The sequence below is a fragment of the Cervus elaphus genome, chromosome 17 (genome assembly GCF_910594005.1).
Source record: "Cervus elaphus chromosome 17, mCerEla1.1, whole genome shotgun sequence".
NCBI lineage: Eukaryota > Metazoa > Chordata > Mammalia > Artiodactyla > Cervidae > Cervus > Cervus elaphus.
Window position 1 is genome coordinate 23,257,428 of NC_057831.1, and position 26,536 is coordinate 23,283,963.

General features: G+C 40.3%; 1 protein-coding gene and 1 non-coding gene across 5 annotated transcripts in view; both read left to right on the top strand.

Moving 5' to 3' along the window:
* The window catches only part of CENPE (centromere protein E), a 78,762-nt gene extending 53,268 nt beyond the window's left edge, over positions 1–25,494 (top strand). For 3 of the 4 annotated variants that reach the window (XM_043871246.1, XM_043871247.1, XM_043871249.1), the window contains 10 exons: positions 663–881; positions 2,860–3,057; positions 3,711–3,914; positions 6,042–6,257; positions 8,396–8,581; positions 10,692–10,804; positions 12,584–12,681; positions 20,563–20,746; positions 22,348–22,610; positions 25,127–25,494. In XM_043871246.1, the coding sequence (XP_043727181.1) occupies positions 663–881; positions 2,860–3,057; positions 3,711–3,914; positions 6,042–6,257; positions 8,396–8,581; positions 10,692–10,804; positions 12,584–12,681; positions 20,563–20,746; positions 22,348–22,610; positions 25,127–25,221 (1,776 nt within the window). In that variant the 3' untranslated portion in view covers positions 25,222–25,494. The remainder of the gene's footprint in view (positions 1–662; positions 882–2,859; positions 3,058–3,710; positions 3,915–6,041; positions 6,258–8,395; positions 8,582–10,691; positions 10,805–12,583; positions 12,682–20,562; positions 20,747–22,347; positions 22,611–25,126) is intronic. The other variant, XM_043871248.1, reaches the window with a different exon arrangement.
* On the top strand, positions 11,126–11,198 carry TRNAE-UUC. Its single transcript has one exon. It is a non-coding gene; the product is annotated as a tRNA-Glu (tRNA).
* Positions 25,495–26,536: the final 1,042 nt, after the last annotated feature.

The following is a 26,536-nucleotide window of genomic DNA, read 5'->3' on the forward strand; positions in this document are numbered from 1 at the left end:
TAAAATAATATCTATATATTTTATAGATTGCATAGATTCAGATATCATTTAATATTTGATCCCCTAGAAAACTCTGGGGCAGTTATTGTAATCTCATTTTATAGTAGTGAAATGGCTCAGTGTTTCCCCAGTCAGCGAGTGGCAGAGCTGGAATCTATGCTCAAACTCTGATAAAAGGTTAGAAAACTTGAACTCTAGGCAAATAATAGAAATGTGTGAAGAAGCTCCACCAAATAGACAAATAATTAGTTTGATTCTTGGTCATGTATCTGCTCACGCATACTGCCCACTGTAAATATAAAACAGCATTCAGACTTGAGCTACAGTACATACTAGATTGAATTCACTCAAATTTCCCTTCAGACTTTATATAAACAAATGCTCCTTCAGATCGTGGATGTTCAAAAGACCAAAAGAAAATGCATCAAATGATAACAATGATTGTTTCTGATTTTCTTTGTTATATTTAATTTTTTTTAATTTCCACAGTAATTTTTATAATCCAAAATCAATAATAAGTTTACTTTTGTTTTTTAAACACAAAGATCATAATTTATTTTCCTCCTACAAGAAGAAGTAAATCTTTTTGTTGCTGTTCCAGGGCTGGGACTATTTCTTGTTAAAATGAATTGGTACATTGAATAAATTCTAATTTTCTTTAGGAACTTCTTAAGAGATACTCAGAGATGGATAATCACTATGAATGTTTAAATAGATTGTCTCTTGACTTGAAGACGGAAATTGAAACCCAAAAAGAGCTTTCAATTAGAGTAAAAGCAAACCTCTCACTTCCATATCCACAAACCAAACAAATCCAGAAACTCCTCACTGCAAACCAGAGGTGTTCCATGGAATTTCACAGAGTTGTGATGAAACTTCAGGTACCATCTTTTTAAGTAATATCTGTAAATACTGCTGTAAATTTCTGTTACAAACTAACGTGTTTAAGTCCTACCTTGAAGGTTGGCCTGTCGTGCTGCAGTCCATGGGGTTGGAAAGAGTCAGACACAGCTTAGCAATAGACTTGTTACTTTTTTCACTTTTTGAGAGTTAGCATATTTGCTATTTAGCATATTTACTATTAAACTGAAGATTGCATGGGTCTAAGAACAGTGTGTGCAAGACACTCAGTGCACCTAGGACCTGTGTATTCAATAAAACCTGAACTTTGCCTGTGGACCTAGACACTGTCCAGGTATTTAGGAGACAGATGTGAACAGCATCTCAAGAACCTCATAGTGAGTGAAGCAGACATATAAACAGGTAATAAGCACTGTTATAGAAGTATGTTTAGATTGTATAACATATCAGATAAAAAGTTAGAGAAGATAAGACTAGTGGAAGACAGACTTAAGCGATAAAGCTTGGAGTTCATTTTGTAGATGAGGCAGAGCCATTGGATAGTTATTTTAAGGTGCTGGCAGTGGCATGATCAGGTTATTATTTCAGATACTTCCCTATAGACAAAGAAGAAATGAGTTTGTGGCCAGAAACAGCTGCACTGGGTCCAGAGAAGCTGTACCAAGCGACAGCACTACTTGGGAAGGGTTCTCGGGGATGGGGGGACAGACCTCTGACAGCTGGAGATAGCAGTCCATGTGATTGATGGTCGTGGTAAGGGAGAGAAGTTTAAAACGAGAATCAAGATTCAGGCTTAGCCAGGTTTGTAGACAGTGTTACCATTAACAAATAAAGAAGGGAAGAGATTAGGTGTTCAGTTTGAGATGTTTTGAGGTAGAAATACCTGTGACAGAATGTTTAAGAAGAGAGACCAAGTAAGCATTCAGTTGAGAGTCTGAGGCTTGTCAGGGGAAATGTCAGGGCTAAAGATAAAGATTTGGGATTTATATAAGTGATACATTGCACAACATCTGTGAGTAACGTCACCCAGAAAGCATAGTAGAGGAATAAGAGATTGGAGATCCAATAAGCACTTCAGAAGGGATAAGTCTTGAAGAGACAGTAGCAGAAAAGAGCAGCTCATGGGTTCAAGGTCAGAAAAAGTCAAAGTGACGGAAGAGAACCAAGCAGAAGTGCTATCACTGAAGTCAGTGAAAGAGTATGCCAAAGATGAAGTGGTCAAGAGGGCAGATGTGTCAGCCGGCATACAGACTGGAGAGATGCCCCCAGTTTGTTGATAATAGAGCTCACTGGTGACCTCTGCCAGACTGGTTTCAGTTGAGTGGTTAAGGAAGAGGCCGAATTACAAGAGATTAAGGAATGATGGAAGTTAGGGGAAGTGGGGAACTGGTATCTGGCCTTCCTATTTGGTAAATTGCCCTCCAGGCCCTGATACTCTTCCACCCACCCTGGCAGTCAAATATCCAGAACTTACTAAAGAGATCCATGCAGCATATGGTATTCAAATTATTATCACCTTAAAGCCAGACATCTAAATACACTTGACAAGTAAATCTTGATACATGTCATACCCATTTTTGTTACCCGGTCAAGGTAGGCAGAAGATGTTGAAAATGATCTCAGGTATCTAGCTGGGAAACCTAGGTGGTTGATGATGTAATTAACCGAAGAGAGGATAATAGACATAGATGGGTTTCTAGGGAAAGGAATCATGTACATTTTAAGCCTATTGAAACTGAGGTGATTGTGGGACATCTATGAAGTGTATTGCAGGAGGAAGTCAGAAATACAGAACTAGAGAGAGGCCTGGAAGTTATCCTGCCAAGTTGCTGAGAAGAGAAAATTGAGAACAGAGTGGCTCTTTCCTTATTCCTGACTTAACCAGGGAACATAGATAAACAAGAGATGCCATCCTGCCTCATAGTCTCAGGGATTTAAAACTTCATCTAAACATGGTACAAGTTTCATTTCCCAATTTGTTTTATGTTTCTCTGCAAGTATGTGCTAAGCTATGTTGCAAGGACAAAGGAAGAACAACATGAATCCATCAATAAGTTTGAAACAGCTTTTATTGATGAAGTGGAAAAGCAAAATGAACTGCTGATGGAAATACAGCACCTTCAACAAGATTATGATGTACCACCCAGAGAATCAAGGGACCTCAAATTGAACCAGAGCATGGATCTACATATCGAAGTATAATTTGTTTAAAATGGGTTTTACTAGATGTCAAGCCTTTTATCAAGTCGAAAAGTACCTTTGCATATATTTAGAGTCATTTTTACTTACCAAAAATTAAAAATCAGTTGCAGAATGACAGCTGGCGAGGTGTGAAGAGTGCCAGATAATAGTGTAGCGTCCTTTCAGAACCCCAAAGATACAGAAAATAGATGTAATATCATCCAGTGGGAATTCATGGAACCCCAGAATAAGTTTCCAAATGCCTTCTAAAACTTCCTAGATCTGTGACTGGGAGTCAGAAACATTTTCATTACAACTCCACATGAAATGTCCTGCTCAGCAGTATGAGGCCAGCATCCAATTTCCAATACCATGTGCAGCCTGTTATGTACACAGAAAGCAACATCCAGAGACAGTTCATACATTGTGATAATTAGTCATATATTTATAGTTTTGAGGGGCTTTAATTTGAGCAGAATTTGTAGACTTGCCTTTGTTGCATAGGTTGTACTGCCAAAATTTTATTATCAATAACTAAAGTTTTAAATTAAAATTATATTTACTTTAAAATATTAAGAATAAAGTTCAGTAAGGTGTTTTTCCCTTTTTATGATATTTAGATTAAAACTTTTCTAATGTTCAGGTGATTCAATGCTTATTTTTCACAGGAAATTCTTAAGGATTTTTCAGAAAGTGATTTCCATAGCATAAAGACTGAATTTCAGCAAGTACTAAGTAATAGAAAAGAAATGACTCGGTTTTTGGAAGAGTGGTTGAATGCTCATTTTGATATAGAAAAGCTTAAAAATGTCATCCAGGAAGAAAATGATAGTATTTGTCAAGTGAATAACTTCTATCATAAGAAAATAACGGTAAGTAGTAATTTTCTTGTGCTACCTCTTTCTTCTTCTTTTAAGTATTTTCTTAAAATTTATTTGCGTGTGCTTTGTGAAAAAAGTTGACTGTAAAACATCTTCTGCCTCTAATGTATTATGCTTCCTTAGGATAATTAAAGATATATTTATACTTGTAAAGAAGATAAAATCTTGCTGTGTAGCAATCAATTTTTTACACACAAAATCTTCTTGCCGTTTTCCTCTTTCTATTCTCACTTTGGGCTGCTTCTGTAGGAACTGAGCCTTTTTTCCAAGCAGCCTCTGACAGTGTGAGCCATGAGCCTGTTTCAGGAAACCCCTGGACAAGCCTGGTCAGGTGCTTCACTTGTAAGGCCTCACATGCTTTTCATCTCAGCAGTGTCACTGTTACATGCCCGGATCCTTCAGCTTTGATGTTCACGCTGTGGTTTGTAATCATCGTTCCAAAGGTGACCAGCCCTAGAGAACAGATTCATAAGAGCCAACATCCCTTTCAGTCAGTTTATTGTTTCACCTTTTACTGATCGGAATAGTCATTCTACTTTCTGAAGTAATCCCTATCTCGTATACCTAGAAAAATATGCAGTAATCAGAGAATCACTTGTTACTGCATGTAATCAATGGAGAAGGCAACCCACTCCAATATTCTTGCCTGGGAAATCCCATGGAGAGAGGAGCCAGGTGGGCTACAGTCCATGGGGTCACAAGAGTCGGACACAACTTAGTGACTAAACCACCATAAGTAATTGGAGCAGAGGGACCTGGATTAATATTACAGTGTTTAATATTAGTGTTATATCTCTGTGTTTGGGTAGTTATTTCCAGACAAAGACTTTAACTTCATCTGGAAACAATACTTTAATCATATTGAAATATAAATAATGTTTCTAAAAAGAATAATTGCCTGTGACTGGATTGCTCATCCATTCGTTAAATACTCTAAGCTAGCAAAATAGTAAATGAGTTGTTTCAAAAAAAAAAAAAATAGTTCACAGTCAATGGAGAAATGCATAGCCAGTGTTTGGATAAGGTAATCTCCACATAATTAAGTGTTGTTCTTGCAATGTTGAAGGCCCAGTTGTGATCAGAAAGTAGGAATTCATCCAACAAGGTCCTACTGTTCTGCACAGGGAACTGTACTCAATATTTTGTAATAACCTGTAAGGGAAAAGGATCTGAAGAAAAAATAAAATAGGTACATATGTATAACTGAATCACTTTTCTCTACACCTGAAACTAACACAGCATTGTAAATCAATTACACTTCAATGAAAAAAGAAAGTAGGCACTCTTGCAATGAGTATCAGCATAGATATGTGGCTTCCTCCAGCACCCTGAAAGAAGAAGCTGGTAATTCTATATAGTGTGAGGTCCTAGTTTAGCGCTATGGAGCATCCAGGATGCTGGCAAGAACACAAGTAATTTAGGATCCAACTCTGACAAATTTGCCATAAAGCCACCAAGAAATTTATAGGTAAGACCAATAAGGCATCCATGATGACAGCAAAAAGTACATGCCTTAGAAGTTAGGAAGTAAAAGGATTATATGAGTAATTTCAGAAGTAGTTAGGCGTTGATGTAAAAGAAGATGTTAGTTGATCATTATTCCCTGCACAGAAATACAGGGTTTTCAGATTAATTACCAAAAGTCAGAGAATGATTTTCCCTATAAACAGTGAGGTTTAGAATGAAAATGGCTTGTTGTTAAGTTTACTGGCTATGTCCTGCTATTAGATGTCAGTTAATGTTTATATATGATGTGGTATATATCATAACATACATAATAACTTTAACCTGCATAATTCTTCAGATTCTTCTTCGTGTGTTAGTTGGGATCCAATAAAGTGAGATTATCATCTTGCAAAGCAGTACAGGTGCTCTTCAGCCCTTATTCTTTTATTCTCATCACCAACATCCAACGTCATTTGAAATTTCAGGAACTGATTTGAACCACAAAGAATGTTCACATTCTTTTAAAGTTCTCTTCTAGAGTGTGCTGAATGATAGGTGTCAGCCTATGCCTTGTCCTAGAACTCCAGTGTTTTCATAAGTGTTTTCCTTTTTTGTGTATGTGTATAATTCATTTCATTTTAGGGCTATAATGGTGTTTTTACAATTCAATAGGCTATAATGAATGAATTAACAGAGTTTGAAGAAAGAAATGCTACCATAGCCAAAGAATGGGAACATGATCTGAAATCAGTGAAAGAAAACAATGAAAAACTATTTAAAAATTACCAAACTTTGAAGCTCTCCCTGACCTCTGGTTCTCTTGGTAATCCTACTACAGAAGACAGGAATCTTCATGTCACAACAAGAGCTACACAGCAAGTCACAGAGGTGTGTACTTTCTCAGGTTTTTCAATTTGCAGCTTCATCAAAGTCTTAAAATGCCTTTAACATCTTATATGACATTTACATATAGCATGTCTTACATAGCATTTCAGAGCAAAATTATAGTATTGAATGTGTTAGGGAACATGGGCTATCTTTGTATATGGGTGATGGGCTTGTTTTTTTAAAATAGAGTTCTATTGTGACTGTCATTCAGCTAATTAAACAGCTAGGTGTTATATAAGATCTTCCCTTTGGATTGTGAAGCAGAAGTAACTCATAGCTTAATCTGATGACTAGATGCATACACCACTTAAAGTATTACCGTACAGTGTAAGTTTCCTAAAGCATGTGACTTTCTATTAAACTATAATCTGTGTCTTTATACAAAACTAGTTTAGGGGGAAAGAGCAATTTAGGGTTTCTCTAATTATCATCAGTCTTTCATATAGGTTAATGTTATAATGAAAATAAAAATGGAAGAGGCTAAAAATAGATTTTGTAAGCAGATTAACCTGTGCACAAGAATCAGTATGTTACATGAATAATTCAATTATTTTACCCTTACTGGGACTCTCTAAAGCAAACATGATATTTTATTTTATTATCACACAAAATGACTTAGTGAGGAACCCAAGAGTAAATTATAACTGATCATTTTTACTGAAATAAACACTCGTAATAAAACAACAGCCACTAGTTTAATAAATTCCAGCGGAAACCAGAAGATCACTAGTATACAGTTGATTGATGTATTGATTACTACAGACCTCAGTAAACTGGCAGAAATTTGAAACCCATCTAACAAAGCAGTAAGATGAAGAAGCAGTGACCCAGGACATTCCTTATCAGATAAGAAATCATATGCTATTAGTTTGGAAATTATGCCAAATTAGAGTAGTTTGGTAATGATATAGGAATAGATAAGTAGAATAGTTTGGTAATGATGCAGAAATAAATAGAGCATTGGAACAGAACAAAGTTCAGTACACTCAGGAAAGTTTGAGAATTTGTATATGATGATGGTTAACAATTAACTCAGTGAAGAAAAAACAGTTTACTTAATATTTGATTCAGAACAAACAGCTTGACATCTGGGGGGGTGGAAATTCTGGATTTCCACCTCACTCAAATAAAAATAAATTCTGGGTAGGTCAAAAAGAAATGTATTTTCTGAGAAAACCTGCATGTATATGTATGTGAATAATCTTATAAATATGAACAAATTCAGATATTTAAATTCCAGTATTTTTGGCACCTGGAAAAAAAACTAGAAATCACCTAAATGTTCATTAGTGGATAATTTCCATGAAACAGGATATATGTACCCAGGAAAACAAATATGAGAGATCTACATAGATAGCATCACTGACTCAATGGACATTAATCTGAGCAAATTCCTGGAGAAAGGAATGGCAACCCACTCCAGTATTCTTGCCGTGGAGTGAATTCCATGGACAGAGGAGTCTGGCTGGCTACACCCACGGGGTTGCAAAGAATCGACCATGACTTAGCTACTGAACAACAATGTGCATTGATAATGGAAAGATCTGGAAAATATATTGTCAAGTTTTTTCTTTAATGCAGAACTATTTATTTAGTATGTTCCTACTGTGTGTGTGACTGTTTTTATGAATTGAATATTCACATATGCTTAGCTACACATAGAAAACTTCCGGAAGGATATACCTGGAAGAGTCAAGTCATTACCTTAGGGTCAGCTGGGGTACTGAGTTGGGGAAAGTTACTCTTCATCAATTGTTCCATATGCTTTTATTTTTCAAGTTCAAAACTAGATAATAAAAATAAAGGAAAAGACATATTACTTTAAAGAGCTAATTATCAACTCTTAAGTTGTGCTCATTTAAAATGTAGGTGCCTGTTTAAATGCTTGGTACCATGCTAACGAGTAAATAAACAGTAAACCTTATAATGTAAAATCTGGGTGTTTTTTAACTCAAAAAGCATCAGCTTATAAATTTAAAAAAATAGGTGTGTAAATTGGCATTTGGCTTCTCCTTCTCTTCTATCCTTTGTTAATGCGATCTGTGAAAATGAATACCTGTATATGATTATCTTTGTCTTAAACTTATGTACTGTGACTGTCTTTATGGCAGACCTTAAATGTGTACTTTTTCTACTAGAAAATTCAAGCGCTGGAAACATCACTCCGTGAAGCTAAAGAAAGTGCTATGCATAAGGAGGGCAAGATTATGAAGATGCAGAAAGAACTTGAGATGACTAATGATATAATAGCAAAACTTCAACAGCAAGTTAATGAATCAAATGAATGCCTTGAAAAAACAAAAGAAATGGTCCAAGTACTTCAGGTAATTTAACAATCTCATTTTACAAATCAAAGAGTGTTATTTTTTTTTTCTTTTACTGTTGAATTTGACAGATGCTTTGGGACTCAGCTTTTACTTCAGCTTTGTATTACCTATGCATATCTGAAGTTCAGGACTCAAAACTTTTAAAAAGCAAGTGACAACTTAGAAATGAAATGTAGGAATATGTTTTCATCCAAAATGATTTTTATCTTCCAAAAAAAATTGTTTTTAAGAGACATATAAATATTATTCTTTATAGTTTAAAGTATATTTTTTATTTTTCAAAAAAAAAGCTTCAGATCCAAATAATATTCTTTATTAGATAAGTACATTTTAAAATTCTCTTTTCTTCTACTTAATCCCTTGTTGTTGAGTCCCACCTGCTACACTGTCGGCTGACTCTGACCTGTTTTTATAAAGAACAATAGTATAAATGTTTTTGACCATGAATGCCATTACACCATTTGTACCCTCATCAATCGTATCTTTACCACTCCCTTTTGTTTTAGCCCAGCCACCTCTCATACTTCTTTTACTTGAGTCCAACATTAATAGGTATTTGTGTTATCTCTGCACCTGTGTCTCTTCATTGTAGTTAAAATTGGGAACTAGTCAAGAATGTCTATTCTTTCCATTATTTAATATTGTTCTAAAAATTCAGGCTCACTCAATGAGACATGAAACAGAGAGGCAAGAGAAAATAATGTTTTGTTTTTTTGACAATTGTTGGTATAGCTAAAACCAAGAAAATTCACTGTGAAGCTTTAGAATTTGGGGACTAATATTTTAATATTTCAGATAATTTAATGACCACATTTTTGTTTATTCAACAAATATTTGTTGGCTGCGTGCTGTGTGTTAGTGGTTGTTCTAGATGCCACACGTACAGGGATGGGATAAAAAATTTCTCCCTTCCTTCAGGGAGTTTATATCATTCAGGAAGTGAGAAAATAATGAAATATATATATGTGTGTCAAGTAGTGAAAAATGCAATGGAAAAAAAGTAAGCCAGACAAAGTACGGGGATACTGAATAAAAGTGGGAGTGTAAGGGAAAGAGATGTGATTTTATAAAGGGTTACTGAGGAGGGCCACACCTTTAGGGTGACGTGAAGTGATGGGGTGAGCAGGGTGGTAGAAGGGCTTTCTAGGCGAAGGAAGTAGCAAACACAGAGGTCTCAACACAGAAACACAGAAAGTCCTAGACATGTTTAGGAAACCACAAGAAAGCCAGTGTCTCCCGAGCAGAGTGAGCAAGAGGATAGAGGTGGGAAAGGAGGTGAAAAATAGCAGAGAGCCAAATCATAAAGGGTCTTGCAGGCTCCTCTGGTTTTTATTCTGGGTAAGATGGGAAATCATCAGAGGATTTTGGCTAAAGGATATCATGGTCTTAGTTAATTTTTAAACACTTGTCATTTGAAGAGAGAATTCAGGAGAGTGTATTAATGTGACATGTTAGCTGCTATAAAAAAGGGAACCAAAAATGCAATGGCTCAAATAAGATGGAAGGTTATTTCTCTAGTTCATGTAAAAGCCTGAGTTCCAAGTTGGTGGATGGACCATCTTTGACTATAAAATATCCTCAACAGGGAATCCCCTGGTGGTCCAGTGATTAAGACTCTGTGCTTCCACTGCAAGGGGATGTGAGTTCAATACCTGGTTGGGGAACTAAGATCCCACATGCCATTGTAGTGCAGCCAAAAAAAAAAAACCCTCAACAATGCTGAGTAGTACTTTGTGCCTTAAATTTGATTCCAGTTTGATATTTATATTGTTGTACTGGCATCTTTTTCTTTCATTTTCCTGATTAACCTTTCTCTATCCATTTCACTGTTTTCTACCTCTGTTTCATTTGTTTAGGTAGATTGTTTTAGATTGGGAAAAAAACTTGTTGAAAGAAACAAAAATCATATGTTCTCTAAATACATATTCACTTCCAATTACTTTACCTCAAATATCTATCTGTTATTCATTTCAGGGTTAAAATTTATGCCTCCCCTGCTTTTCATATATTAAAAGATTGCTGTTTCCAAATGTTTCCTACCAGATCAAGGCAGCTCTTCAGAATTTCTCTAAAATTATTGTATTTTTCTGTTCTGTAAAAAATCTAGGACAAAGCTGCTTTAGGAGCTAAACCTTATAAAGAAGAAATTGAAGATCTCAAAATGAAGCTGGTGAAAGTAGACCTAGAGAAGATGAAAAATGCGAAGGAGTTTGAAAAGGAGTATGTCTTTGCCTTAATTGAACGTGCTTTTAAAAGCTTAAATTTGCTTTAATTATATAAATTTCTTTGCATTAGTTAAGTTTTTTAAAATATAAGAAAATATTATTTGCTTTTCTAAAAATAAATACAACCACTCACAGAGTTTAAATTTATTAAATTCTCATTACATACATAAAGGTTTTTAAATGAGCACAATCCTGGTTGCTAACACATCTTTTTTGGAGGGGGGGGGGGGATGCTTTTTGCTTATTATGTATAAATAGCTTTAAAATACTCTCTTTACTCTTGGAAGTGAATGTTAAAAACCCTGTGGTGGGGAGTTCCCTGGCAGTCCAGTAGTTAGGACTTGGTGCCTTCACTGCCATGGCCCCAGGTTCAATCCCTGGCCAGGGAAGTAAGATTCAGCAAGCCACAAGATGTGGCCAAAAAAAACCTGTGGGTTCCAGTTTGCTAAGGTTTCTGTTGGTTTTTGTTTATTTTATTTATTCTTTCTGTCATGTTTTTGTGGGAAAGTTATATTTCCTTTTAAATTATGATACCTAATACCTAAGAGCATATTCTTTTTTATTGATTTATTTATATAGTACCATACACATGGGGCTTCCCTGGTGGCTCAGATGGTAAAAAGAATCTGCCTGCAATGCGGGAGACCTGGGTTCGATCCCTGAGTCAGGAAGATCCCCTAGAGAAGAGAAGGGCAACCCACTCCAGTATTCTTGCCTAGAGAATTCCATGAACAGAAGAGCCTGATGGGCTACAGTCAGTGGGATTGCAAAGAGTTGAACACAACTGAGTGACTCACACACACACAGCCCATATACATAATAGCATGCCTGAAGTTCTTTGTGATATAGAATAATGAAAAGACCATTAGACAGTGTCAGGGAAACTAAATTAGAAATATATTGCCTCTAATGAATATATCACCTTTAACAAGCTGTTTATCTCTCTGGGCCTCACATTCATAATCAGTAAAAGGATTGGTTTATATTAAAGAATTTCTTATCCCTTCTGGCTCTTAACATTTTTATTCTTCCTACAAATCTTTAATAAATATTTAATGATGATGTGTGATTTTGCCAAATACGTAGCACTCCAGATCTTCATTTGTTCTAACCAGCCTTCTAGTGATAAAAAGTGAAACTTATATCTGTTAAGATCTTCATCATAAAAAGCAATTTTACTTACAGAATAGAATCAGCAGATACTGTCAGCCTCTAAAAAGGGCAGAGTGTCTTATAATTTATCACTGCTGATTAATGCTTAAGCAAACAGTTCATAAAATGTCTCTACCAGGGAACAATGAGCAGAATTTGACCTTTGATTATAACACCTTGAACCAGAGCTGCAGCTAGGGTTTGCTTTCCTGACTTTAGAACGGAAGCTGCTTTTTGCTTTCATGCTCTGGTGATTGTTATACCTTCTTGGTGTTTCTTGGACCTCATGGTAACAGACCAGTTACTTGTTTTATGGTGCTCCCAGGTATAATTTTACTCAATATACTTTTAACAGCTATTGAGCTTCCAGAAATTTAAATAGAATTGATTTCTCAATGTTAAAAAAAAAAGTCATTCCTGCAACCAGACAAATATTTCCAATTTGATGATATTATAGCTGTGAGGTGTGTGATACCAGGAAGGTATGAGGGGTTACCTACTGCTACCTGTAAACATGTTGATATGATGTGTCTTGCTAGAAAATTCTTGATAGCAGTTGTGTGTTATTCCTTCATTAAAAGTCTGTTTCTGGGTTTTTACATATTTCTGTTGCTCTTAATAGAATTGCTTCAACAAAAGCCACTGTAGAATATCAAAAAGAAGTTATAAGGTTATTGAGAGAAAATCTTAGAAGAAATCAACAGGCCCAAGATACATCAAGTAAGTGGAAAATGCTGATACTTCCCAATCTTTCCATTTTACTTCAGTACACTTAAACATTTTGAAGACTACTATTATAGATAATGATAATCAAGAATAAACCTAAGTTAATCACTGATTTAGAAAAAACTATTTTTCAGATGAATTCATTGGGCTTATATTTATCCTGTGACATCTCCTTAGTTTCCTATAATCTTGACTGTTTCTCCATTATAGATTCTTAGAAAAGAGGAAATTTGCTTTTGCATTATCAAATCTTTACATATTAGTGAAGATATCTTCAGTACTATAAAAGAATGGCTTAACTATCAGGGTAGAAGTACACTTCCCAATAAAAATACAAGCACATATCTTAGTAGATTGTGACTATATGCACAGTAAAAATATCCATTCACAGTTAAATATTATCCGACTTGTTCTTACTGGCAGACTCCAATTTATCATAGGAACAGTCTTCAAGTCCAGTGATCAACTTTCTGCCTATATATCTCTCAAACTATACCTTTTTCTGTATGTCTATTTTTTGTGTTTCATTTATAAAGAGAAAACGCTGACCAATACTTAGATCAGCTTTGTAGAGTAGGACAAGCATTGAATTCACAGTCAAGGACAGGTCTCTGAATTGATTGCCCTCGTTTAATGCTGTGTGAAACCCTGAGGACAGCCCTGACTTAGCTTATGTATGTAATCGTTTTAAGGATCACACTAAAAGTCGTATGTGCAAGCACACTGAAAATTCTGAAGGTCTAGCAAATGGAGGATGATATTTGTGTGTATTATTGTCCACTCATTTAAAAAAGAAAAGACGGTACACTTCGCTGGTGCTCAGGTGGTTGAAGAATCCACCTTGCAACACAGGGAATTCAGGTTCAATCCCTGGTCAGGGAACTAAGAGCCCATATGCCGCAGAACTACTAAGCCCATGTGCGTAACTAGAGAGTCCGTGCGCATAACTAGAGAGTCCGTGCGCCGTAACTAGAGAGTCCGTGCCCATAACTAGAGAGTCCGTGCGCATTACTAGAGAGTCCGTGCGCATAACTAGAGAGTCCGTGCGCCATAACTAGAGAGTCCGTGTGCGTAACTAGAGAGTCTGTGCCATAACTAGAGAGTCCGTGTGCGTAACTAGAGAGTCCGTGCGCCATAACTAGAGAGTCCGTGCGCCATAACTAGAGCGTCCGTGTGCATAACTAGAGAGTCCGTGCGCCGTAACTAGAGAGTCTGTGCCATAACTAGAGAGTCCGTGTGGATAACTAGAGAGTCCGTGCGCATAACTAGAGAGTCCGTGTGCGTAACTAGAGAGTCCGTGCGCCATAACTAGAGAGTCTGTGCCATAACTAGAGAGTCCGTGTGGATAACTAGAGAGTCCGTGCACCATAACTAGAGAGTCCGTGTGCGTAACTAGAGAGTCCTTGCGCTGTAACTAGAGAGTCCGTGCGCCGTAACTAGAGAGTCCTTGCGCCATAACTAGAGAGTCTGCATAACTAGAGCGTCCGTGTGCATAACTAGAGCGTCCGTGTGCCATAACTAGAGAGTCCGTGCGCCATAACTAGAGAGTCTGTGCCATAACTAGAGAGTCCGTGTGCGTAACTAGAGAGTCCGTGCGCCATAACTAGAGAGTCCGTGCGCCATAACTAGAGAGTCTGTGCCATAACTAGAGAGTCCGTGTGCCATAACTAGAGAGTCCGTGCGCATTACTAGAGAGTCCGTGCGCCATAACTAGAGAGTCCGTGCGCCATAACTAGAGAGTCTGTGCCATAACTAGAGAGTCCGTGTGCGTAACTAGAGAGTCCGTGTGCCATAACTAGAGAGTCCGTGTGCATAACTAGAGAGTCCGTGCGCCATAACTAGAGAGTCCGTGCGCCATAACTAGAGAGTCTGTGCCATAACTAGAGAGTCCGTGTGCGTAACTAGAGAGTCCGTGTGCGTAACTAGAGAGTCCGTGCGCATAACTAGAGAGTCCGTGTGCATAACTAGAGAGTCCGTGCACCATAACTAGAGAGTCCGTGCGCCGTAACTAGAGAGTCCGTGTGCATAACTAGAGAGTCTGTGCGCATAACTAGAGAGTCTGTGCGCCGTAACTAGAGAGTCCGTGCGCCGTAACTAGAGAGTCCGTGTGCATAACTAGAGAGTCTGTGCGCAGTAACTAGAGAGTCCGTGCGCCGTAACTAGAGAGTCCGTGTGCATAACTAGAGAGTCCGTGCGCATAACTAGAGAGTCCGTGTGCATAACTAGAGAGTCCGTGCACCATAACTAGAGAGTCCGTGTGCCATAACTAGAGAGTCTGTGCCATAACTAGAGAGTCCATGCACCATAACTAGAGAGTCCGTGCGCCATAACTAGAGAGTCTGTGCCATAACTAGAGAGTCCGTGCGCCATAACTAGAGAGGCCGTGTGCCATAACTAGAGAGTCCGTGTGCATAACTAGAGAGTCCGTGCACCATAACTAGAGAGCCCGTGCGCCATAACTAGAGAGTCTGTGCCATAACTAGAGAGTCCGTGTGCATAACTAGAGAGTCCGTGCGCCATAACTAGAGAGTCCGTGCGCCATAACTAGAGAGTCTGTGCCATAACTAGAGAGTCCGTGTGCCATAACTAGAGAGTCCGTGCGCATAACTAGAGAGTCCGTGCGCCATAACTAGAGAGTCCGTGCGCCATAACTAGAGAGTCTGTGCCATAACTAGAGAGTCCGTGTGCGTAACTAGAGAGTCCGTGTGCCATAACTAGAGAGTCCGTGCGCCATAACTAGAGAGTCCGTGCGCCATAACTAGAGAGTCTGTGCCATAACTAGAGAGTCCGTGCGCCATAACTAGAGAGTCCGTGTGCCATAACTAGAGAGTCCGTGTGCATAACTAGAGAGTCCGTGCACCATAACTAGAGAGTCCGTGCGCCATAACTAGAGAGTCTGTGCCATAACTAGAGAGTCCGTGTGCATAACTAGAGAGTCCGTGCGCCATAACTAGAGAGTCCGTGCGCCATAACTAGAGAGTCTGTGCCATAACTAGAGAGTCCGTGTGCCATAACTAGAGAGTCCGTGCGCATAACTAGAGAGTCCGTGCGCCATAACTAGAGAGTCCGTGCGCCATAACTAGAGAGTCTGTGCCATAACTAGAGAGTCCGTGTGCGTAACTAGAGAGTCCGTGTGCCATAACTAGAGAGTCCGTGTGCCATAACTAGAGAGTCCGTGTGCATAACTAGAGAGTCCGTGCGCCATAACTAGAGAGTCCGTGCGCCATAACTAGAGAGTCTGTGCCATAACTAGAGAGTCCGTGTGCGTAACTAGAGAGTCCGTGTGCATAACTAGAGAGTCCGTGCGCATAACTAGAGAGTCCGTGTGCATAACTAGAGAGTCTGTGCACCATAACTAGAGAGTCCGTGCGCCGTAACTAGAGAGTCCGTGTGCATAACTAGAGAGTCTGTGCGCATAACTAGAGAGTCCGTGCGCCGTAACTAGAGAGTCCGTGTGCATAACTAGAGAGTCTGTGCGCATAACTAGAGAGTCCGTGCGCCGTAACTAGAGAGTCCGTGCGCCGTAACTAGAGAGTCTGTGCCATAACTAGAGAGTCCGTGCAGCATAACTAGAGAGTCCGTGCACCATAACTAGAGAGTCCGTGCGCCATAACTAGAGAGTCTGTGCCATAACTAGAGAGTCCGTGCGCCATAACTAGAGAGTCCGTGCGCCATAACTAGAGAGTCCGTGTGCCATAACTAGAGAGTCCGTGTGCATAACTAGAGAGTCCGTGCACCATAACTAGAGAGTCCGTGCGCCATAACTAGAGAGTCTGTGCCATAACTAGAGAGTCCGTGTGCGTAACTAGAGAGTCCGTGCGCCATAACTAGAGAGTCCGTGCGCCATAACTAGAGAGTCTGTGCCATAACTAGAGAGTCCGTGTGCCATAACTAGAGAGTCCGTGCGCATAACTAGAGAGTCCGTGCGCCATAACTAGAGAGTCCGTGCGCCATAACTAGAGAGTCTGTGCCATAACTAGAGAGTCCGTGTGCGTAACTAGAGAGTCCGTGTGCCATAACTAGAGAGTCCGTGTGCATAACTAGAGAGTCCGTGCGCCATAACTAGAGAGTCCGTGCGCCATAACTAGAGAGTCTGTGCCATAACTAGAGAGTCCGTGTGCGTAACTAGAGAGTCCGTGTGCATAACTAGAGAGTCCGTGCGCATAACTAGAGAGTCCGTGCGCATAACTAGAGAGTCCGTGCACCATAACTAGAGAGTCCGTGCGCCGTAACTAGAGAGTCCGTGTGCATAACTAGAGAGTCTGTGCGCATAACTAGAGAGTCCGTGCGCCGTAACTAGAGAGTCCGTGTGCATAACTAGAGAGTCTGTGCGCATAACTAGAGAGTCCGTGCGCCGTAACTAGAGAGTCCGTGTGCATAACTAGAGAGTCCGTGCGCCGTAACTAGAGAGTCCGTGCGCCATAACTAGAGAGTCTGCGCCATAACTAGAGCGTCCGTGCGCCATAACTAGAGAGTCTGCGCCATAACTAGAGAGTCCGTGCGCCATAACTAGAGAGTCTGTGCGCATAACTAGAGAGTCCGTGCGCCGTAACTAGAGAGTCCGTGTGCATAACTAGAGAGTCTGTGCCATAACTAGAGAGTCCGTGTGCATAACTAGAGAGTCCGTGTGCGTAACTAGAGAGTCCGTGCGCCATAACTAGAGCGTCCGTGTGCATAACTAGAGCGTCCGTGTGCGTAACTAGAGAGTCCGTGTGCATAACTAGAGAGTCCGTGCACCATAACTAGAGAGTCCGTGCGCCATAACTAGAGAGTCTGTGCCATAACTAGAGAGTCCGTGCGCCATAACTAGAGAGTCCGTGTGCCATAACTAGAGAGTCCGTGTGCATAACTAGAGAGTCCGTGCACCATAACTAGAGAGTCCGTGCGCCATAACTAGAGAGTCTGTGCCATAACTAGAGAGTCCGTGTGCGTAACTAGAGAGTCTGTGCGCCATAACTAGAGAGTCCGTGCGCCATAACTAGAGAGTCTGTGCCATAACTAGAGAGTCCGTGTGCCATAACTAGAGAGTCCGTGCGCATAACTAGAGAGTCCGTGCGCCATAACTAGAGAGTCCGTGCGCCATAACTAGAGAGTCTGTGCCATAACTAGAGAGTCCGTGTGCGTAACTAGAGAGTCCGTGTGCCATAACTAGAGAGTCCGTGTGCATAACTAGAGAGTCCGTGCGCCATAACTAGAGAGTCCGTGCGCCATAACTAGAGAGTCTGTGCCATAACTAGAGAGTCCGTGTGCGTAACTAGAGAGTCCGTGTGCATAACTAGAGAGTCCGTGCGCATAACTAGAGAGTCCGTGCGCATAACTAGAGAGTCCGTGCACCATAACTAGAGAGTCCGTGCGCCGTAACTAGAGAGTCCGTGTGCATAACTAGAGAGTCTGTGCGCATAACTAGAGAGTCCGTGCGCCGTAACTAGAGAGTCCGTGTGCATAACTAGAGAGTCCGTGTGCATAACTAGAGAGTCCGTGCGCCGTAACTAGAGAGTCCGTGTGCATAACTAGAGAGTCCGTGCGCCGTAACTAGAGCGTCCGTGCGCCATAACTAGAGAGTCTGCGCCATAACTAGAGCGTCCGTGCGCCATAACTAGAGAGTCTGCGCCATAACTAGAGAGTCCGTGCGCCATAACTAGAGAGTCTGTGCGCATAACTAGAGAGTCCGTGCGCCGTAACTAGAGAGTCCGTGTGCATAACTAGAGAGTCTGTGCCATAACTAGAGAGTCCGTGTGCATAACTAGAGAGTCCGTGTGCGTAACTAGAGAGTCCGTGCGCCATAACTAGAGCGTCCGTGTGCATAACTAGAGCGTCCGTGTGCGTAACTAGAGAGTCCGTGTGCATAACTAGAGAGTCCGTGCGCATAACTAGAGAGTCCGTGCACCATAACTAGAGAGTCTGTGTGCATAACTAGAGAGTCTGTGCCATAACTAGAGCGTCCGTGTGCATAACTAGAGAGTCCGTGCGCATAACTAGAGAGTCCGTGCGCCATAACTAGAGAGTCCGTGCGCATAACTAGAGAGTCCATGTACCATAACTAGAGAGTCCGTGCGCCGTAACTAGAGAGTCCTTGTGCCATAACTAGAGAGTCCGTGCGCCATAACTAGAGAGTCTGTGCCATAACTAGAGCGTCCGTGTGCATAACTAGAGAGTCCGTGCGCATAACTAGAGAGTCCGTTCGCCATAACTAGAGAGTCCGTGTGCCATAACTAGAGAGTCCGTGCGCCATAACTAGAGAGTCTGTGCCATAACTAGAGCGTCCGTGTGCATAACTAGAGAGTCCGTGCGCATAACTAGAGAGTCCGTGCGCCGTAACTAGAGAGTCCGTGCGCCATAACTAGAGAGTCCGTGCGCATAACTAGAGAGTCCGTGCGCCATAACTAGAGAGTCCGTGTGCATAACTAGAGAGTCCATGTACCATAACTAGAGAGTCCGTGTGCGTAACTAGAGAGTCCGTGCGCATAACTAGAGAGTCCGTGCGCATAACTAGAGAGTCCGTGCGCCATAACTAGAGAGTCCGTGCGCATAACTAGAGAGTCCATGTACCATAACTAGAGCGTCCGTGTGCATAACTAGAGAGTCCGTGCGCATAACTAGAGAGTCCGTGCGCCGTAACTAGAGAGTCCGTGCGCATAACTAGAGAGTCCATGTACCATAACTAGAGAGTCCGTGCGCCGTAACTAGAGAGTCCATGTACCATAACTAGAGAGTCCGTGCCCATAACTAGAGAGTCTGCGCCATAACTAGAGAGTCCGTGCGCATAACTAGAGAGTCCGTGTGCCATAACTAGAGAGTCCGTGTGCATAACTAGAGAGTCCGTGCCCATAACTAGAGAGTCTGCGCCATAACTAGAGAGTCTGCGCCATAACTAGAGAGTCCGTGCGCATAACTAGAGAGTCCGTGTGCCATAACTAGAGAGTCCGTGTGCATAACTAGAGAGTCCGTGCGCCATAACTAGAGAGTCTGCGCCGTAACTAGAGAGTCTGTGCGCCACAACAAAAGAACCCACATGCCTCAACTAAGACCTGACAGCCAAGGAAATAAATAAATGATAGTAAAAAAGAAAGAATCAGAGATAGTGTTAAGGTGATCACAGCTCCAACCTGAAAAACTTCAAGAGATAAAAATAGATCTGAGCATTCCTTGTTGTTACAGGAGGATCAGTATAAGTAGTCTTGATTTGTGAATTTCATGTCCCTGATTTCAGAATCATTCAAAAGGAAATGAACATCGAGTGTCTTACCCACACACACCTTTACCCTTCTTTAAGAAATTGCCAGTGACCCAGTGGATTAGTCTCCGTCAGAAAGCACCTCACAGCTTCATGCAGTTTTATCTAAAATGCACAAAGCAGTTCCTTACATTATTTTTGCACACGCAGTATAGAATCCTTAATAATGTGTGCTTTAATATCAACTCAGGTTTGTTTCATGAGCAAGCATATACTGAGCACTAGTACTTCACTGAATGTTGGTGGAGCCCACACACACACACTGCAGGAAGAAGTGTGCCAGGCGACTCCACTGATCATAGAAGACAGACAAGTGCGGGACAGCTCTGTCGGGAGGATCGTAACTACCGCAGCAAACAGTACTAACAGGGTTATGGTAGTGGAATCGGTAGGTAGAAAGAAGCAGGAGGGTTTAATTCAAATTTGTTTAATTTGAATTAAACAAATTCACCTATGTTTAACTAATGCCTATTTAAAGTTGATGACTAAATAGGCATGTGAGATAAGGGAGAAGGAAGTCAGGGTTGACTTCCAGATAGATGGTGGTCGAGGTATTTTTATTTTTATGACTTATTGCCCTTTGTTATTAATTTTGAGCTATTAAAATTATCACCCACCTGTCTGTGCTTTCGCATCCACAGTGGTATCAGAACATGTTGATACTCAGCCTTCAAATAAACCCTTAACCTGTGGAGGGGGCAGTGGCATTGTACAAAGCACGAAAGCGCTTATCCTGAAAAGTGAATACATGCGGCTAGAAAAGGAAGTTTCTAAGTTAAAGCAGCAGAATGAACAGCTCATGAAGCAAAAGAATGAACTGTCAAGGTAAGATCGCCTTATATGATACAGAAATTATACTTATGTCTGTTACATGTTGGGGAGAATGGTGTAAATACGTAGGTTTTGTCTTTTTAGTTTGTTTTCTTTTGAGGGGGGGGACTTTTTCCCAACTAAATATTTTTTAAAGTTCATATGTCTTTTCTAAAAGGAATAGGAATACAGTAGCACCATTCCATGTTTGCCATCTATCAACTGACCTATGTTTAACTAAGCCAAGAACCAGGAAGTAAGAAGAGATCTCTGAGGGGGCAGCTCATATACACCGCAAGTCCATGGACCCAAGTCAGTGAGCCCCTCCTCAAGGAAGGGCCCCTTAGGTCCCTTACCGTAGCTGCTTAGTTTTACCTGTAAACATTTCTAACAAATTTAATTGTTTGGCTTCTATCAAAGAATAGAATCTTGTACTAACCTCTACCAGTGATACAGTAGAGGAAAACTAGGCATTAAACTAAGTAAAGTCCACAAATAACTAATTCTTTGTAGTGAGTGCTGTCAAGCAAACAGCAACATCAAAAAGTAGGACATTATGAAAGAGTATATAACAGAGAGAGATATATAACTCTTGGTGTGGGGAGGGGTGTTGATCAAGAGATTAACCTTTAAGATTCAGTGTGAAAACTGAATAGAAGTTAGGCCAGATGGAAGGAGAGGCAGGTAAGCTCTCTAGGCGGAGGGAATGGCATGTGCACATGCTCTGAGTCAGAAAGAGTGACCTGCTGGTGGAACTGAAAGACATCCAGTGTGGCAAGGGCAGAGAGACGGAGACAGTGAGGTGCAAGTTGAAATCCCAGAGGAAACTGGCCCGGATAGCACAGGCCCCCAAAGGTCATTGGGAGGACGTTTGGAGGGGATCCTAAATGTAACGGAAGGATTGCCTCCCCTGGAGGAGACCCTGACCTTCCGAGATCAGACAGCATCTCAGTATAGGAGGCCCCAGCTTAGGAGTCTGTTTATTGTTGCCCAAGCAAAAGATAGTTTTGGCATGGACTGGAATGGTGCCAATGCAGATAAAAATAAGGAGATGAATTTGAGAAATAAGTATGAGGAAGAAGGAGCCCTAGGATTGTTGCCCAGGTTTCTCTCTGGAGGAACCAGAGCAATGCTGGTAGCATTTCCTCTATGAAGCAAGAATATAATGAATCCAGAAAAGCACCACGAATTATTTCTCTTAAAATAACAGATAGATTACAGTCATCTACCCCAGAGACTAATTTATCAAATTATGGCCACAAAATACACTAGATCATATCATCGATTCATTTAAAAATCTGATATCATTTCTTTTCAAAACCCCATGATTATGGAGATTTACTACAATTACTCAGTTTATACTGACCTCATTTCATTTTCTGAACTGTGGAAACAGTCCAAACAGGAAGCATTAGGTTGAAACTAGAATGTAAATATGATAAAATGCTAAATTTTATGTTACGTATATTTTAACACACACCACAATTTAAAAACATTTTTTTTAACTTAAGTGTGAATACATTGCAGGAATTGCAGTCTTGTGGTCTCCTTTTTTCTCCTGCTTCTCCCTCTCGCCCACCACTACCACATTTAAGCAATTATCATCATCTTTCCAGTGAGGTCAAGACATGGAAGGAGAGAACTCTTAAAAGAGAAGTTCACAAAGAAGTAACTTGTGAGAATTCTCCAAAGTCTCCTAAAGTGACTGGGACACCTAAAAAGAGACACCATATGTCTTCTCAATGCAAGGAACGGAATATCCAAGATCCTATGCCAAAGGAGTCGCCGAAATCTTGGTTTTTTGATAACCGATCAAAGTCTTTGCCAGTACCTCCTCCAGTTCGCTATTTTGATAACTCAGGTTTAGGCCTTTGTCCAGGTAGGTAAATATACTGGTTACTCAGAAATGCGGGGATAACAGTTGGAACTTCTCTTTACCACGTGACCCCACAGGGCAAGTATCAACAGGAGAGGATGGAGCAGACCAAGCTCATGGGGCAGAGACTTCATTACTTTCTCGGGGGACAAAGATTCTCTGAAGTGCAGTCACTTTTTACCGAGTGAAGTCTGTGTCTTAAACTGTCATCTTTTCCCTGAAATGGACAAGCAGCACTCCCAAGGACATAAGGACACTACCCTATGCACAAAACTACTTTTACTGAAAAAGATTTTCTTATGAATTCAGTGGGCCAGTATTTCCAGTAGGATTATATTCATTTTACACAAGCCAGATCATAGACTTGTATCATTTACTTACTGATTCAGTCAACAGAATTCTTTACTGTCAACTCTGTGATTCATATTATACCCTAATGGTGAAGTAATAAGCAAAACTAGATGCAGTTCCTGTCCGCCAAGAGCTTACAGTGTAACAGATATAGACAGCAATCAGGTAGTCAAAGTGAAAATTCTAGAGTGCAGAAGGCTCTGAGGCTTACAGTAGGTTTTTGATTTAGTAATATCACGGAAGTCTTCCTTGAAAAAGAGAACTGAGCTCTAACAGAGCTCTAACAGGTTAACGGGAGCTAGCTGAACAGAGAGGAGGGCAGAGCATTTACAGATAGAACATTAACCGCCCCAGCCAGAGTAGGAGGGCCCTCAGTCGGGGGAAGGGCTGAAGGAGTATGACGCGGCCAGGGTGCAAGGAACACAGGCTTCTGTGGATGGAGCCAGTGAACCGGAGAAGGGAGTTAAGAGCCAGACCTGCAGGACTGTGTGGAGAGTGTGAAAGAATTTAAACTTGATCCTGAGAGCATATGGAGGAAGCCTTCAGGTTTCAGACAAGAGCAGAGGAGCGTGATGACGCATACATTGGGAACACACTGCCTCAGCTGTAAGGTAACCCACAAATCATGGGAGCAAGAGTTTGACAGGTGCCTGAGCAAGGGGGCAGCGTGAACTTGGCCAGGTACAGCAGAGTCTAGGAGATGTGACAGGTGGGAGAGATTTGGAGGCAGAATCAGCAGGCTCAGTGCCTGATTGGATGAAATGGGTGTCAGGTATCAGGCTCACCCCAGCTCTGCAGAGGCACTGTCCATAGAGATGGGGGACGTGGCGGGAGAAGCTCTGTGATATGTTGTGTCTTAGCCTTTCCCACCACATGCCCAGGAGTGACAGTGTGTCCACCTGTCAGAAATACCCTACTATGCATTTGTAGAAACATAAAAAAAACTTCTTCAAAAGAGGCGGCTGCCAGCTATTTAAAGCTCTGAGCAAAGGTTGCCAGGGTGTATGAGAGCTCTGAAAAGTGAAAGTTTTAGTCGCTTAGTGGTGTCTGACTCTTTGCGACCCCATGGACTATATCTCTCCAGGCTCCTCTGTCCATGGAATTCTCCAGGCAAGAATATGGGAACTGTGACAAAGAAGGAATCAGTTCATTCTCATCAACTGCACATCAAAATTGGATCAAGTCAGCACCTTGACAGTGCTCTTAGGGAGATAGTAAGGAACAAAGCAATTTGGAAAAAAAACTGAAACTATTCAGCTCTTTGAATAGTATTTAACAAACATTTAAGGACCTTCCACTAGTTAGCACTTTCATAGAGCTTTTGGTGTATACACACACACATACACATACCATTTTAGAAGAGTCTTTGGAAAAACTGATAAGTTTTATAATCACCTCTTGATTTTATTTGACAGTGCCAAAGGCACATGCATAATATGAACTAATCCAACTGCAAATAAAAATGCTTAAGTCTTTTTTATCAATACGTGGATCTTTCTGGTACGATTTTTAAGTGAAATAAAAGGCTGGGGGATACATAAATCAAAAATTCACCAATTCAGAATTAAAAGACATAATCCTTGAATTAGTATTAATAAAATATCAATCCAAAAAATTGTCAGTTTTTTTAATTATAAAAGGAAATTTTCATTATCTCAAGATCAGCTATCCTAGATTTATGCATATATAATTTTAAAACAATTATTACTTATAAATAAATAGATGGAGTTAAAATGCTTTTTAAAGCTTCAAAGAAAGCTTTCCAACAATGGCTAAGTATTCTCTAAAATACATAGTATTTGTATAGCACACTAGTTTTTTCCCTAGAAATAGGACAAAGGAAAACCAAACTCAGCTTATCTGTTTGATTCACTTTGCTTCTCAGATTGATGGATTCCAACTGAAAATTTATTACTTCTAGATTTTATGTACAATATGGTTTTTCTAACCATTCATTTTATGAGAAAATGGGGAATAAACATCTTCAACTCTGATGAAGTGAAGTATACCTTTTTAACAAGGAAGTTAATGACCGTGTTGAAGGGCCATGTTTTATTCTTCATATGTCTACTGTCACATCATCCTTTCCACTTCAGTTGTATTTGGGTTTTGTCTATGTTTTCACTAAGGTTACTTTTGTTGTTGATTTTTTTTTTTTTCCTCCTCAGAAGAACAAACTGCTGAAGTGGAGACCGAGAATCCCCAGCCAGGTCCTTGGCAAATGTCGTCAGGAAAAGATGTGCCGGAGTGCAAGACTCAGTAGACTCCACTGTGCCGCTTTTCTGGCGGCCCCGCGTTCCATGTTTGGAAATGTCTGTTCATGTCTTTATGTGTCTGTCCCTGGCAGTCATGTCACAGTCCAACTTCAGTTCAGTTCCCACTTTGCCACTAGGATTGGAAGATGAAAGAATGGGATGCATTCCCATAATCTAGAATGCTGATAGCAATATACCTTCTTAAACGTGGTAATCCTTTAGAAGATGAAAAGTTTTATTTATTTATATGTTTTATAAAGAATAAAGTTATTGAAGGAAATTTCCAATCTTCCCATGTATACATAAAATGTATATATTTTTATTAATACGAAGTTATCCATTTATGACTTAGAGAATTCCAAAGCATAATTCATAAATTAATATAAAGTATCATTTGATTAACAAAATTACAGACTCTTTTAGTGCCTTGAACATTCAGTAAATGTTTGATTAGTTGTTCTAGATCACAGCACCGTGTAATTTAACTGATGGTTTCTTGGTGGGATACTCCGGGTATAGCTGGCCCTCCTCTCTTCTTCTGTGTTGACTTTCAGAATTTTGCTGTAAAAACACACACATGCATTCCATATTTAGGCTGTTAAGGGATAGCAAGTGATCCAGCCTCGGCATTTTCTAGTTTTAATCTTCCTTTTGCTGTAACAGCTATGGAAGTTGTTTCTCACTTTCCAGTTACAACCCACCCCACTCCCTATGCAAGCACTCTAAATTGGTTTGTTATTAGACTTTGTAGTCGGTTGCACTTCATTAGCAACTGGAAAAAAACCACATCAATTTATTGTGCCCTTCAATTTTAGACACAAGGAAACGGCGCCAGAGTTTCTATCAAGGTAAAGTTTTCTAAACCTGAGGTGCCCACAGATACTCAAGGCATCTGGACTTCATGCAGCTGTAAAACCTCTGAAGTTTAATATTAACTTTTATGTTGGATCCATTTTTCTAGGATACTAAGGTCCATACGTTCTTTTGTCATATCCCCAGAGGGGTCTCTGGCCTATAAGGAACTATGGTTTTAGAAAGTATCTGATACTTTATATCATGCGATTTTGAAAAACCACACAAAACAGCAAGATGCACTTAGAACAGAGTTAGTGATTTCAAGACATTCTTGGCTCTTTGGTAAGAATATTTATTCAGAGAAAGAGATTATGAATTGCATCACAGTCATCATTCTAAAGTCTGTGGATTGGATATTTTCCCTTATCTTAACACTGCCATGGGAATTCACTAACGCTAAGGGGAAAGTGTCCCCTCCTCTAATCCTCCCACCTGGGCCTGTTTCTCCTTTCCACCGTTACCCAAACA